Source organism: Doryrhamphus excisus, linkage group LG17 (genome assembly GCF_037039965.1).
Source record: "Doryrhamphus excisus strain RoL-2023G ecotype Guam linkage group LG17, RoL_Dexc_Guam_v1.1, whole genome shotgun sequence".
NCBI lineage: Eukaryota > Metazoa > Chordata > Actinopteri > Syngnathiformes > Syngnathidae > Doryrhamphus > Doryrhamphus excisus.
Window position 1 is genome coordinate 13,312,058 of NC_136373.1, and position 20,123 is coordinate 13,332,180.

The 20,123-nt window shown below is 40.7% G+C and overlaps 1 protein-coding gene across 5 annotated transcripts in view; it reads right to left on the reverse strand.

Annotated features, from left to right (window-relative positions):
* Positions 1-18,539, reverse strand: part of LOC131136968 (receptor-type tyrosine-protein phosphatase U) — a 302,752-nt gene extending 284,213 nt beyond the window's left edge. For 4 of the 5 annotated variants that reach the window (XM_058084359.2, XM_058084358.2, XM_058084356.2 and 1 more), the window contains exon 1: positions 18,180-18,538. In XM_058084359.2, coding sequence (XP_057940342.2) covers positions 18,180-18,249 — 70 coding nt within the window. In that variant the 5' untranslated portion in view covers positions 18,250-18,538. Of the gene's footprint in view, positions 1-18,179 lie in introns of all 5 variants that reach the window. The other variant, XM_078798065.1, reaches the window with a different exon arrangement.
* Positions 18,540-20,123: the final 1,584 nt, after the last annotated feature.

The following is a 20,123-nucleotide window of genomic DNA, read 5'->3' on the forward strand; positions in this document are numbered from 1 at the left end:
CTCTCTTTGACTTTGACTTGTACATATATAGGCTGTACTTGTCTGCAAGCCACAGGTGTGAAAAATGATACACAGGAGGATTTTTTTTTAAAACTTTTGATTAAATAAATTATTTTGTGTCTGTGTCAAACTGTGTGTAACATGACTAGATGAACAATAGCCTACCAGAAAAGTAATTCATCGCCGTCCTAAGGTATTGTCTTCACTACGCAATAGTCCTGACCTTCATCTGTTGGTGATAGCGGACTGGTGGCGGTCCGAGTGTTTAACAAAAATCAGAAATAAAAAAACACATCAGCCCACATTGTTGTGATCACATGGGTTCTGAAAGACGAATAAAAGTGCTGCTGCTGAATAGAAGTGCTGGCGCCGACTCGGGAAATGACTGCTTGTATGGGAGTGCCAATATAAGGCCGATATAACGCGATGCTGTTGTTTTGGTGATATCGGATATATCGGAATGGGACACCCTTAGTGAAGTGTATGATGAACACAGTAAGGGAGAAAAAAAAGTGATATGAGGATGAGGTAGGATTAAATAAACTCTGCTTCTTGTGAATCAGAACGTTTGTATTCTCATGTAACTTTGCACGTATGTTCGAAATAAACAATAGCCACGTTCACATGAGGAGTTTTTCTCTTTCCGAATGACCTTTCCGAAAGCAATGGTATACATGGAAAGGAATATTCCAATGGCGTGTCTACATGCGCCGCTATAATCAACCAGAATAGTCAATGGGGCATGCGCAGTAAAGCGTAAACACCAACATCACGTGATACCGACTTCCTCCAGTTTTTCTTTCACTTGTTGGAATAACTCCGTATTGCCAGTTTTTCCTTTGTCCAGTCTTGAAATTTAGTTTGAATCAAAAACAAACTTTCCGCAGCAGTCCAGTGCCGATTGCTCGCCTCCATTTTTAAAACCGAAGAACGTCTGGAGCTGCGTGTTACGTCATATCTCAGCATTCGCTGAAAGAACGAACCCGGGAACAGGAAAAGATAAAGTTCAATCTTGCTAATATTTTATAATTAAGCTCGGCACATGTTTTATAGTATACTAGATATGTATTTCCTTTTTTAATAAACCTGGACCTGTGAATGGCGTATAGAAGGGTTTAGATTCTGTCCTACAGGTGGCGTGAATGCACATGAAAGCTGCTTGCCAACCGCCAATAAACAACAGAAGAAGAAAGAACGCAGTCTGACAACTTTCCGTTTGAGCGGGTACAAGATACCTCAATCGGATTGGGGAAAGGAATATTCCACCCCAGGGAATCCGATTATATATTCATTCGGATTGGCTCTTTTCTTTCGGAATGAGGTGTATACAAAGGTTAGATTCTTTCCGTTTGAGCAAATAAACCGAATACAATTGGGTCCATGTAAACGTGGCTATTGATAACAATGATGATGAATTTGCCTACAAATGCAACTACAGCACAGTGCTCCACCATTACTGTTTGGCTGTGACATACGATGTGGACACTTGACACAAATGCACACAACTGATCTTAGCAACTGCATGGAAACAGTCTTGAACTCTAAAAACCGGTCCGTCTAAAGCCCCCCATAAACATGACGAATAGAGACTTGATCTCCAAGTTACACGAGAAAATAGCAGGCAAACAAGGCTTTATTTTACGTGCCAACCAAAATCTATCCGTTTCAGCAAGGCAGTTTGCTAGAGTTAGAGGAGGCCAAGGTCTCCAAGGGGATCAGGCTTTTAGTTCTGCTACGCACAGCTCGTTCACTCAGTTAATGAGGACATTAATTACATTCTACAGGAACATTTTGAAAACAGCAAGTGTGCATTCATAAGAGATGAACCATCATTCCTGTTTTGTTTCAAAAGGTGCTGGAGTATGGCAAAGCCAACTGAAGGCTGCTAAAATACCTCAGGGAGGTGTAAAGCGAAACATTACCATTTTGTAATTATGCTAAAAGTTTCTATTGTATTCTACTGAGGGAGGGAGTAAAACCAGGAAGGGTTGGGTAAACAAAGCTATCTGCAATAAAGCCTATTAGTGTTGGGTGAGGGATCTACGCATCAACAGTGCCCCATTGTCAGTTGCCGTATTGTCACATGATACCACGGCTAAGCAGAGTAATACCCATATTGCCCACCATGTTCCTAATGCCTTTTCCCCTGTCCCTTGTGATCAGCCAACTTCCAACCTTAATCCCAAACTAAGCTGCTTCCTAATTACCCTGGCTGCCCGAGTAGACAATGTATAAGGTTGACCTGCCCAAGAGGTCTCCGACACACGGTGTACAACCCGGGCACATTATAGACGAAAGTCTGCTGCTGCAGCATTTTGTTTTTAATCTCCATGTTGCAATACTTTCTTTGTCAGGTAAAAGATACTCATTTGCATTTCACACAGAATGTGGGCACACGGGTCTAACAGTGAGTGTTGATACCGCTGACTGTCGTTTATGAAAGTTCAAAATGTCAGAAGGACTATTTACAGCAGGGGTCTCAAACATGCGGCCCGCGGGCCAAATGTGGCCCGCAGGACACTAGTTTGAGGCCCCCGCCTTGATATGAAAGGTTAATGTTAGTGCGGCCCGCGCAAGTTTGATATGGATGCTGTATGGTATCATGTACCCAGAAAAAAAATATTACGTTTGATTAATGTTCATGTTAAAGGTTAAATAACTGTTAATAGTTATCCTCCCTATCTGTGTGGAAGTGGTAAGTTTTTGGCTATTTAAGTTTAAAGGAAATAACTTGAAGGCTACCGTTTAGGTCGCTAGCTCTCTAGTTTGTGAGTGAGCATGTGTCTCAAGACCCTGCAGTTGCGCAATATGTTGTAAATAAAAAGAGTATAAATGTGACTATAGTCGTGTTTTGTCATGTATACAGGGCTCTAATAATGCTTTGTTCATTTTAATCTGAAAAAAATAATGTCTACTCACCAACTATATGTGGTTTCTTAAGTTTTTATTATTTGCAGTTTTATTATTATTATTATATTTATTTATTACTGATTGATTTTCTTTATTCTTGATTTGTTTATTTATTTTTCATCTTATTTTGTGCAGAAAAATAAAAATTAAGATATTTGAGAACAGTGAAATTTTTTATCAGAGCTTTTATTGTAGAAAATCATAACCAAAGCACTGAAAAAGTTTGTATATTTTTCTGTTTTTAATAAATGCGTTTTTTGTTTTTTTTTGGAAAACCTGATGCGGCCCAGCCTTGCCCAGACCCTAGCTCCAGTGGCCCCCAGGTAAATTGAGTTTGAGACCCCTGATTTACAGTATATGTAATGAGGTTGACGCAATCAACAATGACAAACAACACAACCGAGGAGCACAAACTTGCACACATGGTCAAGCAATAACTTTCTGTTTTTAATTTTAAGTCTTTTTTTTTGGCTTACAACCACCCTCGGCACCACTGCATATTTCTGGCCTGATGCTTTTGTAATACATGCAGGAGTGCTCGCAGCCTTCGGTGACAAAGGGCAAAAAGGCATGAAGGTTTTCCATTCACATTAGTAGCCCTTTCCATTCTCTCAAAGTTTTCCATTTAAATGAAATTACCAAAAGAGAACAGATGTGAAAAATCAACCCTGCTAAGAAGATCTCGAGTGCCTGAGGCTAACAACACAATCACGGTGTCAGCACTTTTGAAACACTTTCTTTTCTTCAGCCAACAGGAAAACTGAGATCAGATTCGGAAGAATCACCAAAAGACAGCAAAGCGTTCTGCTGTGACCAACCGAAGTAAATTTTAAGTCAGTGTCCACCTCAGACCACCTGTAATGCTAAGAGCCCGCTGGGCCGGCGCCAGTTGGTGCCAGTTTGTGCCAACGCAATTTGCTGTGGCACCAATAAGGTGCCTAGTGGCTCAAACTGCCTCCCAACTGGCTCATGGGGGCCCGTAACGGAAGAAAATTTCTAAATGTTTAAAATCTTCGTCCAAGTGGAACCAAATGTCACAAACAATCCGCCTATTGGAATCCACTGGAATGTAATGGCGCGAGCCAAGTTGGGCCAATGATGCTAGGAGTCCACTGGGCCGGCGCCAGTTGGTGCCAGTTCGCGCCAACGCAATTTGCTGTGGTGCCTAGTGTCACTAATAAGGTGTGTAGTGGAGTGCAGTGGCTCAAACTGCCTCCCAACTGGCTCATGGTGGCCCATAACGGTGGCAAAAAGTTTGACGGCAAGAAAATTTCTAAATGTTTAAAATCTTCGGCCAAGTGGAACCAAAAGTCACAAACAATCCGTCTATTGGAATCCACTGGAATGTAATGGAGCAAGCCAAGGTGAGCCAATGCCAGTTGGTGCCAGTTCGCGCCAATTTGCTGTGGCACCTAGTGTCACTAATAAGGTTCCTTCTGCGTATTGGAATGTAATGGCGCGAGTCAAGTCGCGCCAATTATGCTAGGAGTCCACTGGGCCGGCGCCAGTTGGTGCCAGGTCGCTCCAAAGATTATGTGATTGGCATGTAGTGGCTCGCTATGGCGTCAACTGGCACCAACTGGCACCAACTGCCGCCGGCCCAGTGGACTCCTAGCATCAGACGACTAGGGTACACGGTAGTGTCGCTTCTATAGTGCCCTATGAAAGCCATTTTAGTTTTTCCTAAATTTGTTTCAGTTATTTATTTATTTATTTTTTTTACTTTTTACACTTATTTTGTTTTTGTGTCACTTAAGAAAATGTAAAATCATATCAAATCCTCAACATATTATCATAACCATTCTTGTGGTTAAGGAAGACAAAGTGGCAGATGCAATTGCAATATAAGCTAGTTTTTTTTATGAGAAGCGTTTTTAAAAGTTTTTTTCCCTAACTTAACCTGTGTTTCAGGTTTCCACCTCAACATGTTTGTGTTGACGTGGCCTGTTTAGGGCCCTACTTATGCTAGTCCTTTGGCCAGGACATACAATACTAAACAACGTATTTCAAATTGCCTGGAAAGCTATTTGTAAAATAAGTTGAAACCCCGAGAGAAGTAAAAAGGCCAGAAGCGTGAAAATAAACTGTATATAGCACGTCACCTCTATGAATCTCACAATGACCTTGCCCATTGGTGCCTCATAGATGCATTATGAGAAACTTTATTGTATCAGTTTCCAAGCAACACAATATTAGCACCGTGAGTGTCATATTTTTGTGGTCTACCTTTTGTCATTAAGAGCTCTTGTAAGAAATGCGCTGTGCCATAACTTAGTTTCACTGCTCGGCTGTTATGCAACTATTATTGTTAAAAGTGAACAATAGAGACTGATGTCCGCTGTTTATGAGTGAATTGAATGGATACCACGACACAATAAAAGCCTCATGGAATGTGTTGCAGTATAGGAAGTATAACATCCAAAGAGTGTGAGACGAGATGTTGAGACGGGAAGAGAAGGAGTCCCGAGAGTGAAGCATGTCGAAGTGAGGAGGTTTGTGATGGGAGGTCATGTCAGATCGAAAAGGGGAGCTTCAAGAGAACGAAGACAATAGGAGCTTTGTGACAGGCTGGGTATGAAAAATCAATAGGTGTTGCTTTTTTTTTTCTGTCTCGCTTTAACACCTGAATCAGAACAAAGCAAAGGCCCAGTGATTCCTTGAACCTGTCTTTTTTTCTAACATTTGATTTCCACCCATCTTAGGCTCAGAAATAAGAATGCAACAAAATCAACTCTATATGCACTCCCTATCTCTTTATTTCTAAAGCTCTATTTACATTTAAATAAGCAGCCGATACGATTCCCCTGCATTGCACCGTGATGAAACTGTGTGCAACGTTCACATTCGCTTGTGTAAAAATAAAACTTTCATGGACTGCACATGAACTCATTGAATGTCTCGTTAATGCTGCCCCTGCCCGATACAAGGTCTGTAAATATACACCATTAATGAGACCCACTTTAAATAAAAAATGTGCTCAACAGATTTGAGAATCAATCCACGGGTTGACTTGCTGCCAGCTGGCACCTGTGCTTCCACAGCTGCAATGACCTAGCTATAACCCAACACAAGCGGCGGTGGCGGCGGTGGCGGCTGTCACCGGTGTGCCGCAACGCCGCTGCTGTAGACGCACACAAAGCAGGGCAAAATGTTTAAAGCAAGGTAGGGAATCTCGTATTTTATAAGAAGTCAGTCAGATTTCATGCTGTTGAAGCCTTCTTTTAAATCACCACGGTAGACATTAGACATGCTCTGTTATACTTTAATGCCTTCAATTTCCACCGTCTTAATAAAGTTTATGGGAAAGTGTCCCGTCTAATGAGCCTGAGATACATCAGAATGATAAGCGTTTGGGTTCATGGATGGGTCTCACATAGGCTATTTTTTTCTCCCCACGGGGACCAGTAAAACCAGAAATACCACTTCCCCCGGAGAGCATGATGACGTACACAAAAAGAAAGTACTCTATCCAATAAGCCAGCACAAAAAAAAAACATGTCCTGAAGAGACTGTTTTGACATTACGAGGAGTGTCAGCAGTTCAGATTTCACTGAGGGGGCCATCACATGCGGGGAGCAGCCCGACAACTGCTCACTTCCTGACACTGCAATCCGCCACCTCATCTTCAACTCTGACTCGCTTGACCTGGACATTCGTTACTTGTGTCACCGCAGGCAGACGCCTGTAAAGAATGTGGCTGGAAATGTGTTGACACAACAAAAAAGGTAAATAAAAAAAAAAAAAAAAAAAAAACTCTACGCGACCAGTGTGGCTAAATATAAAATGCTTTCTCTCCTTGGGGGTGCGGATAAAGGAGCGGCGCTTGTCGCATCGGTCCTGCAAGACCCACTTTTCGCAGTCTGGAGCTTGCCACCTGAGGAAAGCGAAATGGGACACAGCCTGGCTTATTTCTTTGTTGGATAATTACACATCTGTGAGCGAGAGTGTGTGTGTGTGTGTGTGTGTGTGCTCGCTCTTCTATAAACACTGAGCCATCTGTGTTCAGTGATAGATTTCCATGACCATCGCTCAATTAAAGCATATGCTTTTAAGTGATAACGAGTATAATAGGGCTGTCATTTTTAAGCAATTCAATTGGATTTTTTTTGTGTGTAGCGATGTTCTAATGCACATTGGAGCTAGCACAAAACATCTAAAAAGGTGATATAACGTACTGTTATCTCTGATGGTACAGTATTGAGTAGGGGTGGGTGTTGTTTAGATACTATCTGATACCAATGCCAAATTGGTACTTTTGAAAAAGTGCCAGTGAAAAAAAATAATAATTAAATGTTGCCAATGCTTAGACATACAGTAGATGAATTTTTTTAAAAGGAATACATTTATCCTCATCACTTCAAGGCTTCACTATCAAGGTTCAAAATTATATCTGATGGTTTCATGGTTGAATACAAACTATTTTTAGTGAAAAAAATATATATATTGAAGCAAATTTTCTGTATAATTTGCCTACCAGAAATTTTTCAAAAGGCATCCCTTCCAGTACCGGCCGTTTTAGAGGATTTTTAATGAAGGCACGTACAATATTGTGCTCTAGGGCTATATAAACACGGAACATACCGAAAGAAAGACTCTGCCATTAGAAAACAAGTTTGCAGTACCTTTTTCTGTTTTTTTAATATTCATCAGGGGGCTGCACGGCTCACAGCTAGGAGACCAGGGTTCAATTCCACCCTCGGGCATCACTGTTCTCCCCGTGCATGCGTGGGTTTTCTCCGGGTACTCTGGTTTCTTCCCACATTCCAAAAAACATGCTAAGTTAATTGGCAACTGTGAGTGTGAATGGTTGTTTGTCTATATGTGCCCTGTGATTGGCTGGCCACCAGTCCAGGGTGTACCTTGCCTCTCGTCCTAAGACAGCTGGGATAGGCTCCAGCAACCCCCGCGACCCTCGTGAGGATAAGCGGTAGAAAATGAATGAATGAATAATATTCATCAGTACAACATTCAGCAAAATATCAGTTCTAAACAAAAAATTCAAGCATAACTTTCACTTTGACACTAATGTATCCATATATATTTAGACAAAATTAATAAACAATGCCACAGCAAAAACAATACAAAAATGTTGTTTTACGTCAAAATAATTAATTTTAAAATGTACCACTATTTACTGTTGATCATTTTCACATTTGGAACTGAGCTTTGTGTGTGAACTGAACACTGAACCTTCAAAGCATTACCTGCTTTCCCACTTCCTCCTTCCTGTGGAGTGCATTAATACATGGGAAAAATCTGATGCACTTCTGCCACCATGGAACTGCACTGAACATGATCTCTTCTATTGTGCACTTGTGTCATCACTCACTTTTGCCTCTCATGCAAAAAAAAAAAACTGTGGCCGAGGGTGGAATTGAACCTTTGTCTCCTAGCTGTGAGGTCTGCATGCTAACCACTCAACCGCCGTGCAGCCCACACACAATGTCTTAATATTAATTGTTGTATCCCTGTATTATGTCTAGTATTGCCTAAAATATCACCAAAATATAGTAACACATGCCAGTGCTGTCAAAGCACCTTCTTGTATCCGCTCCATGCAAGTCCTGGATGGCTGGCTGGCTGGCTGGGTGGCTAATTTATTCTCCTGCATCAAACTCACCCTCTATAAGCAGAATGCCACTTTGATCAAATGCATGTAAAATGGACTTGCCAGAGTTTGAGAGATCAATATCACATTAATAAGCCTGACAGAGGGGGAGCTGAGAAGGCGCTGCTGTGAAGAAGGAGGAGACGAGTCGAGGCAGCCCAAAAGACTGTCAATTTGTCAGTCTTGGCATGTCTTCCAGGGTGCTGGAAGGTGTCACCATGAGGAGTCTGTAGTGGCAGCTGCATCAGTGTCAGGGCTGAACAATCCGCAACAGTCGAACCTTTACAGGAGGGTAGACATCAGTGCTTGGATCCTCGCACTTATAAAGATTCTAAAGTAGAAGTTGATTAAACTCGTAAAAAACTGACCCGACGTGTATTTTGCATGCAGCGCATCATTTCGCATATTCAAGCATACCTTGCAGACGCCACCCAGGGCAAGTTTCAAATGAAAACAGTAACTACTAAGCAGATTTAAAAGAGCCAAAAGCAGACTGAAGAAGAATAAAAGTGAAAGCAGCACCTCAATGTCTCCAACGCTTTGAATAGAATCATGTGTGTCAGTGTCGTTTTCACCTCGCTTTGATAATTCCCTCATAGTTGATGCATTCATGGTCATTTAATTTTTCTCAAAAGAGTTTACATTGGGCTTTTTGTTTCCCGAATCATTATCCGCGCAGTCTTCTCTCGGCCGTCAATGAATGTCGAAGAGAGATCTTGACAGGATAAAATCATCTCCTGTCAAGGCAGTTTTCCGTGTGAGTGGTTCTTTTCATCACAGGTCATTGAGTATCATGTGATATAAAGACAATTTTAATGCGGAGAAAATCCATGCTAAATGGGATCCTGTTTTATAGTCCAAAGCGGAAATCTGCTTTTTCTCTTTCTGTGGTATAAAGCACACAAGTACAACGTGTTCTTGCATATTTGCTGGCTGTGAACTGCATGTCAAAGCAACAGGTGGTGCTGTAATTCCAGGAGGAAGCTACAATAAGCACAATATTAATACCGGAATTTAGCATCAAATATGTAGTCCCAGAAGGAACTCATTGCCTTTTGGATTTCTTTATGGGTCAATACTTCACATTTGCTGGAGGTGTGTTACACCCGCAAAAGTAATAAACCACAAACGTAATACAAATCTGCATCTTTGAATGTAATAATCCCAAGAAATTAAAGATTGCATCGCATTGGCGTACATGTGCATTTTAGTTACAGTATATTATTGTATGTGTGATTTTGTGTGTATATGGGGAAGAAATAAATATATAATAATAATAATAATTTTATTGGAACAATTGCGGTAGAAAATGAATGAATGAATGAATGAATTGCAATTATCACAATAAATTATAATTTAATAATTAAAGATTCCTTTAATGTATTCAAATGATACTCTTTGAATAATATTTTTTCCACAAAAAAATAAAAGAATTTTATAAAATAATTTGTCGAATTGTAAGGGTGGAATTGAACCCTGGTCTCCTAGCTGTGAGGTCTGCGCGCTAACCACACGACCGCCGTGCAGCCCAACCACAGCAAACAACGAAATTGAATTTTACAGTTTTGTTTTTGTTTTTTTCTGAATAAGACATCCCACTTGCAAGTTATGTTGCCACCTGTTGAATGTTAAAATTTGAAATACTTAGAAAGCAACTGGCGGGCCGGATTCAAATGCTTGGTGGGCTGCATGTGGCCCCCGGGCCGTAGTTTGCCCACCCCTGTTTGTTTTGTTTTGTTTGTTTTTTACTGAATAAGACATCCGATTTGCAAGTTATGTTGCCAGCTGTTGAATGTTAAAATTTGAAATACTTAGAAAGCAACTGGCGGGCCGGATTCAAACGCTTGGTGGGCCGCATGTGGCCCCCGGGCCGTAGTTTGCCCACCCCTGACCTAGAGAATCAATGCATGCACCATCACAAGTTATTGGATCGGTTATGGCATGTTGAGTGCCATCTTCTGGTGTATCAAGTGGCTTATATATGTGTGTGTATATATACTATCTAAGTATATATACAGATATTCTAAGTGTATATGTGAGATACATTAATGTAACATAGTATGCATGTCTGAAATAAATTAAGAAGAAGAAAAAGATGTAGAAACGGCTTTCATAACAAATTTTCTTTAGGAAAGTGTTCTTATTATGCTGACTTATTTTCAATAATCTTTATACAAATATCATGCTGGAGTACAAATGCTAGTACATCTGCTACAAGACATCAGCTGCTACTATAAAAAGAAAGACAAAAACTGGTGTGGAAGACACAAAGTAAAAAAAAAAAAAATGCCCCAGTGTGGCAAGCTGTGCTCCCAGATAGTGACACAATCCACAATTTACTGGTCCACTGCATGTCATGTACAGCAGGTGGCTGATGTGATGCCCCAAGGAAAGGGAAAGGGTCAAAATGTTTTCTCTGCTATTTAAAATCACTTGTTAAAACACTGAGGCTACACGGTGTTTGAGTGGTTAGCACGCAGGCCGCACAGCTAGGAGACTGGAGTTTAATTCCACTCTCGGCCATCTCTGTGTGGAGTTTGCATGTTCTCCCCGTGCATGCGTGGGTTTTCTCCGGGTACTCCGGTTTCCTCCCACATTCCAAAAACATGCTAGGTTAATTGGCGACTCCAAATTGTCCATAGGTATGAATGTGAGTGTGAATGGTTGTTTGTCTATATGTGCCCTGTGATTGGCTGGCGACCAGTCCAGGGTGTACCTCACCTCTCGCCCGAAGACAGCTGGGATAAGCTCCAGCACCCCCTGCAACGCTTGTGAGGATAAGCGATAGAAAATGAATGAATGAATGAAGTTGTACCCCAAAAAAGCCAAAGAAAAAGCACTAACCATTGAGATGCTCACTGGGCTAAAGTCAGATTTGCTAATGTCAATCATGAAAAAATAAAAAATTTGAAGTCCAGCCTGAAGACAGCTGGGATAGGCTCCAGCACCCCCCACAACCCTCGTGAGGATAAGCGGTAGAAAATGAATGAATGAATATTCAAACGCCCATCCATCCATTTTCTATGCCGCTTATCCTCACTAGGGTTGCGGGTTGTATGCTGGAGCCTATCCCAGCTGTCTTTGGGCAAGAGGCGGGGTACACCTTAGACTGGTCGATCTGGCCAGTCAACCGCAATATTAACATTTATTTAACATTTTGATTTACTTCCTGGAAATCCTGGCGCTACCCCGAGCTAGCAGGTCCATAAACTCAAACTCAAACCTCTAACCACCAGTCCACCGTGCAGCCCGGGTTTGATTGAGTGTAAATTTATTAGTCATGCATGGCGAGCGGGGCATACGGATGATGTCATATATAGGCTACGCTGTGATCAGCTGTTGTGATGAATAAAACGGGCCAGCAAGTCTGCCACAAAAGACGACTACAAGTTTGTGAGTTTTTGTTAAAAGAATGACTTGAGACGCTATACACCTCGGATGCTTCGCTATGACTGACGGGTTTCGAAAAAAGGCTGGACTATTGCGTGATAAAGAAGACCGCTCAAGCTAAACATCAAATTTGCCTTGAGATGAAAGTGATACCGAGAGCGACAATGACAGAAAGAAAGAGGCTGACAAAGTGTGTGATGAAGGAATTTCTGACGCTTTAGTGGCTGTAGTTCCCAGGACGACTGCTATGAATTATTATTTTTTTTCTGGCAGGCTACTGTTTAACCATATTAGCCATATTAACCATATTTAGCCATACCGGCACTAATAATTAAATATTATTGCAAAATGGTTGTACAGCAATCCTGTCATTCCCATCTCTATAGGACACAGGTGACCTAAAATGTGAAAGACAAAATGCATCAAAAATTATATATTTTCTTTGACCTTCTAGGGGGTGGCTTCCGATGGGGTGGCCAAGCACCCCCCGAATATAATGGTAGGGTAAACACCATCTTTAAAGAACAATGGGTTATTGAGGTCATGGCCTGCATATGGTGGCAAAAACATGACTGAAACATGTATTAACTCAAATCCCGAAAAGAAAATGGGGCAATGTGAAGACATAGAAAGCACACCGCGATGAGGCACGCATATTATGGAATTTGGCATCCAGCAAAATTCCTTGTAACACGTAGTAAGATGATTAGGGACCAGTTGTGGGCAGGCTCTTGTCCACACAGTGCCACATCACAAAAGATCCGACAATGAAGCAAAAGAGACAGGCTGCAGAGCCGACGAGTCCTCTCATCAGCGACTCGTTTAATCACACACACACATATTAGTGCTGGGGGGGGGGGGGGCACACGCTGCCACGAATCTGTCTGTGGCCTCGCTTGAAAACAAAACAATCTATCCGGATAAATCCCAGCCCCTCGCTCCCTCCCTCCCTTGCTCTCTTAGCGTCTCTCTCTCCTTGATGCAAAGTTTTCCATCTGCTCTTTGAATTACTGCCCACAAAGATGGAACCCAACCAGCATTTTTCAGTAGGAGACAGTCTGACCCAGGCCCCCGTCCCTACTGCCCCCCCCCCCACCTTCCATCCCACAGATGGTGGCCTGGATCCTGCAGGGACAACTTCCACTTTGTGCATCTCCTGAGCGCCAAAAAGGTTGCATTTTATTTAGGAAAATGTTCTTTTTTTTCACTATACTGATCATAAATCCACCAACGCCTAGGTCTATTAGATGCCCATTATAGCGAACACGTATAATGGACTCTTAAGAAGCACAGTTTAACAGGTACAAATGGCTGCCATGCTGTGATGAATAATGCAACAATTACCAACCTTAGCCATAAAAAAGGGAGCCCATTTTCCAATGGGCATTCCTTTTGAGGAAAAAAAAAAAAACACTATTTATTTTACAGCTACAGTAAGTTGGCGCTCTTAAGTCGATGTTCCACTATATCCTCATTAATCTCTTTAGTGTCTTTCTTCTGTCTGCCTGCAGCATGATCACCTTTTAAAGTCTCTTCACTTCTAATGGTTATTTCATGTCTATATGCGGGGTCCCCTACACACCGCAGACGCTGTATGTTTCCCTGTCTTGATTGAACAAGATAGACGCGCTCTTTTAGTAAGTAAAAAAACAGGATACGCTTTAATCCTAATCAGGGCTCTACATTAAAAACAAAAATGACTTGCCCATGGGGAATCCTTAAGGTGAGAACTAATTGCCCCATGTAAAATGAAAAGACTGCCATAATGATATCATCTCATTTTTGTGGCATCACATGAGAATCTCAAATAAAGATGAAATGATTAATCATTTCTTGTGGTTGTTTTCCTACATAATCATGATTAAATAGATCAAATTGTGGAGATGTATGTTAACATGGCGTGCCATATTACCTTACACATCGTAGTACGCAGTGATATTTATAAGTTGTGCACCACAATGAAACATTATTGAATAGACACATTTGAGTACTAGTAAAGAAAAAAATGCTTAATGGTCAAACAATAATTTATGAAGCAAAGGTGAGAAAAATACACAGAGAAATGAAAGCGCTAGATTTTGTAGCTTGTGCAAAATCAGCACTTGGTATTGGAATCTAATGGGTGGTGTTTCATTGTGACCACTTCAAATTGTCACAGCAATGTGATTCACTCACCTGTGCCATCATTAATAAAATACTTGTTTAGGAGGCACTGGTTCATCACTTTTTGGTGTTTTTTCCTGCAGAAGTTGTTGAAGAATTAGACCATGTTGGCAGGGACGCCATGATAGATGTTTTCCTAGTAAAACGATCGCTGATTGGTTGATCGCAAACAAAAACGGGTGTGGTTAAAACGCGGACTGGGGATTGCCGACCGCGGTCTAAATAAACGATTCTGATTGGTCCATTTCAAGATTTGCAAGGATTGTTTTGCAAATTACCACCGGAATTACGCAGTCCGTGTTTTACCAACACCCAACAAGAACCGCTTTTAAAAAAAAACTCTTTGCAGTATGGCATGCCAAAGTGCACTTGCCCGACGGGAATATCACTGATTGGATTTACTTGCCCCAATTTTGTTTTAACTTTCTCCGTTATTGTCGAGCCCTGCTAATATTTTAAACCGACCAGCCTTTTCCGAAAAAAGATATGCCTCAAAAGTCTCAACTTCAACCTATCATCATGCATGACGTCATTTATTTGATGTATGTGTTATGCAAATTTGGAGTGGACGGAAACCGGAGCAGGAGGGGATAGAAAAGAAGAAAAAAGAAAACAGATGGGGGAGTGCGAGTACAACGAGAGACAAAAACAACAGAAACAACAGTTGCAATTTATTTAACATTTTCATTTCCTTCCTGGAAATCCTGGCGCTAACCCGAGCTAGCAGGTCCTCAAACTTGAACCTCTAACCACCAGTCCACCAAGCAGCCCGAGTTTGATTGAGTGTAAATTTATTAGTCATGTCTGGCGGGCGGGGCATATGGATGATGTCATATATAGGCTACGCTGTGATCAGCAAGTCTGCCACAAGTCTCCCCCATCTGTTTTATTTTTTCTTCTTTTCTATCCCCTCCTGCTCCGTCCGTCCACTCATCATTTGCATAACACATACATCAAATAAATGACGTCATGCATGATGATAGGTTGAAAAAAAACAACAGAAACAACAGTTGCAATGACAACAGAAGAACAGAAACAAAAAAGGACTACATCAGCAAATGTCAATTTACTTCGAAGCACTGTAAAATGGAACACACAGAAATAACGCAAGTCACTTACAACGAAAAAAACAATTGTCCTGTGACAGTTGGCATAAAAAAAAATCTATTTCAACAATTGTGTTAGCTCTGTAGCTCTCGCCACGACAACAGACACAGGTCGGTTCTTGATGTGCTGTGCGTTTACAACTTCCTCCTTTGTCCTTCAATTAAAGCTGCCACTTAGCAGCACAAACAAAAATCTTTAGTTCCGCCGTGGAACAACGAAAACATACACAATAAATTAATTAACTTATTTGTCAGCTCATTATAATAATGTACACCCTTTTAACCTGTTTTTAAGCTTCAATGAAATAAATAATTTATCAATTAATTAACTGATTTAAGAATTATACTTAGTGCATTTCTGTAACAGCACTTACAAGCTCAATGCTAATTTACACTGAAAATCCCATATCCGTGTTCGTAATTAGCATTAACCCGCTTACATGACAGGTTCGAAATATGACAATTAATCAGATATCCAAGATGCATATATGTATATTATAAGCATAACATAATTACAGTCACTTTCTAAGACTCAACAATAGACAAGGCTGACACATTCAACACCTCGATGGCAGGTTGGTCTTCTTCTATGATAGCAGGTGTATTAATAGGATGGCACCTCACTGCTTTAAAAAGAATCTTGACAATATAAGCGCAAAATTAAGACAGTTTGTTGAGAATCACTAATCTAAAGGGTTCACTCGATAGATGTGCTTGTTTTTGTTTTGTGTGATGATAACCATAGAACCTGGAAATGCAAATCCATCCTAGCAGTACAATACAGTTTGAACAACATCATCAATTCAGACAATACATATGCAAAATTTGTTTTTATCAAAAAGATGATGACTGAAAACATAATGACGAGCAAAGTATACAATTACTTTCAAGGTTAAAATAGTTCAAATGCAACTTAAAACCCTCCCTGCACAGTCAATAAGTCATGATGTGCTATACATATCACTATATTGACAGTTACTATGGTACCCATTATGTCATTGGATGGTCATATCACCTCATACTTCGGTACGTGATTAAAAAAAAAACTTAAACTATATTAGGAAAACAGGAAGTGAACAAATGTAACAGTTACTGATTGTAAAAGTACCAGATGGAGTGGTAGGATTTAATAAGCTTTGCTTCTTCCTACTCCTTTTGGACATGTGGAATTGTGAACTGATTATGGGATGCATTCACTTGCAATCTGATGCATGTTCAATTGAAATAAAACCATCACCATCAAAGGTTTTTTTTAACAGGGACTGATTATATTCAGTTGCATTGCTTCCTACTGACAGAAACTGCTTTGAAATCTGGGAAAAATCAAAGCGTGGTCTTCCCTCAATGTGCTGCGTTTGACTTTTGAGGTTCCGCTTTATTCTATGTTAAGTTGAGCTAAAACTGTGAAATGAGACACTGGATAATTGCAACATTTATTGATACCACTGGGTTCGTAGACAGATGGTAAGTGAACATTTACTCTATTCCCAGTTGGAGAAAACAGAAGAGAGTCAGATTGGGCTTTAAACCTTTAAAACACACACACAAGAATTTCATGCTCACATCTTCTTTCAGTCTGAGAGGTTTTCCTTTTTTTTTAAGAAAAAGAAAGATATTTCTTCCTATCAACCTGACTATAATCAGTCTAGTATAGCAGAGAGACTTCATATTTCAAAGGCGGCTACTAATTTATCTTCCTCCAAACTGACAAGCGGGACCGAGCCTAGCAGAAGCAGGAGTTATGGAAAATGTGGATTTGATCATGTGGAAAAAAAAGGCAAACAATCCCCAACGGAGTGCCGAGGCTTAACTGTTTCTCAGCATCGCAAGGTGAAGGTGTGGTCTTCATGCAAAAAGAGTGTTAATCAAATGAGACGCCCAGTGGATTGTGGGAGTCAAGGTTGCCTTCCCACTCCTTAATTTCTTCTCATGTGGAATGGAGGAGAAAGCATGAAAGGAATCAAGAGAGGAGGGGAATCAACCATGTCGTGGATGCAGCTAATGGGGCGGTAAAAAGTACACACAGACAGATTGCAACACTCTCGTAAACATACAAAACAACAATGACATATCCATTTGGTAAAGTGGTAATGTTCCATCCTTCATATCACTGGGCCATTCATCTTTATGATCTGTTTTGTCTCATACTGACAGGCAGTTTTTTGTTGAAGAAAAACATGATAAATGTGTAAATATTAGTGATGTTTACTAAAGGGAAATGTACATTAATATGGCCGTCCTGTGAAGGATAAATAAATCAAATTTCATTAGGATCACAGGTGAGCTGGAGTGTATCCCAGCTGACTTTGTGGTAGAGGCAGAGTACATTCACACTTTATATATAGGGCGCATACTCAATGTCCGAGGGGACCCAGAGAACAAACACACAGAGATGCTCCAATGGACATTTGCAGCCCTTTTATACATGCAGTTATTTATTTTTTTAAAACAGACAATACAAGCTTAGTGTAAATTAAAGGGTTTTATTACTACCTAACTCTAAATAAGTCACATTTTTCCATGTGTATAATAATAATAATGGGCTCCAGGTTCTGGAATCAAAAGATATTGCATCAAAATTGCCAGATTTAAAAGTTTCATTACCCCATTCTGGAGGATATCTTCTAAGCTGGCTGGGCAGTGATGCACAGCAGTCATGATGCGTTTAGGGAAATCAGTGCTTCCAACATTTCTCCCAGGCACGCTTTAACCACATTGCCACATATAGTCTTAATCAAAAGTTCATTCTCACGCCCGCAAAGTTTTTAAATGTTTTTTTTATTTTATTTAAACGGTTATGTGTCGCCTTAACGGTTCAAAAAGAGTCTCATCCATTCATAGGAGGAGGCGGTAAACGGCACCTCAACGTGCATCGAGCACACAGAGGTACAAAGTTAGTGTGGCAGAACTCCCTTCGCTTTTGCCTTCAAACTGAGTTTTAAACCACACATATAAAAGTTTAAAACTACATTTAGACGACTTGTATTCGTGTTAAGTCTTACCTGTTGGTCCTTCGATGCCATCGGCGTATATCTGGACAGTAAGAATCAACAGAAAGGCGCAGGTGTTCATCGTAAAAGCTGATTTTTAGTCCACTTTCAAATGCGCCACAAAGATCATTTCATCCCCTCCATGATGAGATCCACGCGAGAAAACTTTCGAGAGTATAGAGCTCATCTATTCCCACGGATGACGGTGAGACAGACACGCAGTTTGAGAGAACAGGAACCGAGACGGCCCACAGCTACTTCAGCAAACTGACGTCAGGGTAAACAGTTGAGGGGAGAGATTTGCTTTTCTTCTCAAAGGCTGCTTTTCCCTCCCAGCCCGACGCCGCCGATCTTCTTCGCCTCATCGAGCGGTAGTCGGGCGCCTCCAAGTGGCCGAATCTGGTAATTTCAGACCCACTTCTTTATACATGTACATTTGTAATGCTTTTTTTGTTGTTGTTGTTGTTGCGTTTATTACACAACGTAAACATTAAACAACATTTTATTGTTTTATATCCTAATATAAACTGTGATTAACTTATTTTTTTACACTTTTATGACAGTTGTTTAGCTTTATTTTTACACTATAGATGCTCTTCCTGGTGCAAACCTCCCATTAATTTGGACATCTCCAAAAGGGTTGCTCTACCGGAATCAAACTCTTGCCCTTTATCTGCACAAAAGGCAGTTCAGAATATCAATAAAAATATGATGACCACAAAGTGTGTCTTTTTGAGACAAAATCATTCATTTATTAATTTTCTACCGCTTATCCTCACGAGGGTCGCAGGGGTGCTGGAGCCTATCCCAGCTGTCTTCGGGCCAAAGGCGGGGTACACCCTGGACTGGTCGGCAGCCAATCACATGGCACATATAGACAAACAACCATTCACACTCACATTCATACCTATGGACAATTTACTATTTAATTAACAATTTAATTAACCTAGCATGTTTTTGGAATGTGGGAGGAAACCGGAGTACCCGGAGAAAATCCGCATATGCATGGGAAGAACATGCAAACTCCACACAGAGATGGCCGAGGGTGGGATTGAAATCAGGTCTCCTCGCTGTGAGGTCTGTGCGCTAACCACTCGACCGCCGTGCAATCGAGACAAAATCAAAGTAATAATTTTGTATTTTCAATCATGTTTTTAATATTAAAATGTAACTAACTTCATATTAAAGTAGGTTTTGATATAAGATGCCCTTCATAACATTAATATATAAAAATTATTTGTGTATAACTAGTTACTATAGCGGCAGTCTATGTTATGCTGGAGTCAAGTGGTACAGTAACTATATTGACTATAATCACCTTGATGAAGAAAATAAAATAATAACAAAATATAGAGTATATTTCCATAGTAAAATGAACAATGGACAACACTGGTGTATACAGTACTGTGTGTGTGTGTGTTTGTGCTCCAGGTGCATTTTTTAATGGAAAATTACTGAGAAAGACTTCATTAATTTACTCACCAGTGTATTGGAAATAAAGTATTAATGCTATTGCAGCAGAATGAAAGATCAATTAAAACGTATATTTCAAAAATGAAAAAGAAAATTGAAATTGGGCTGCACGGCGGTTGAGTGGTTAGTATGCAGACCTCACAGCTAAGAGACCCGAGTTCAATCCCACCCTTGGCCATCTCTGTGTGGAGTTTGCATGCGTGGGTTTTCTCCGGGTACTCCGGATTCCTCCCACATTCCAAAAACATGCTAGGTTAATTGGTGACTCCAAATTGTCCATAGGTATGAATGTGAGTGTGAATGGTTGTTTGTCTATATGTGCCCTGTGATTGGCTGGAAACCAGCCCAGGATGTACCCCGCCTCTCGTCCGAAGACAGCTGGGATAGGCTCCAGCACCCCCCTCATGAGGATAAGTGGTAGAAAATGAATGAATACTATATCAACTTGAGATTAATAGCAATCAGTCGAGAGGCGGGGTACAC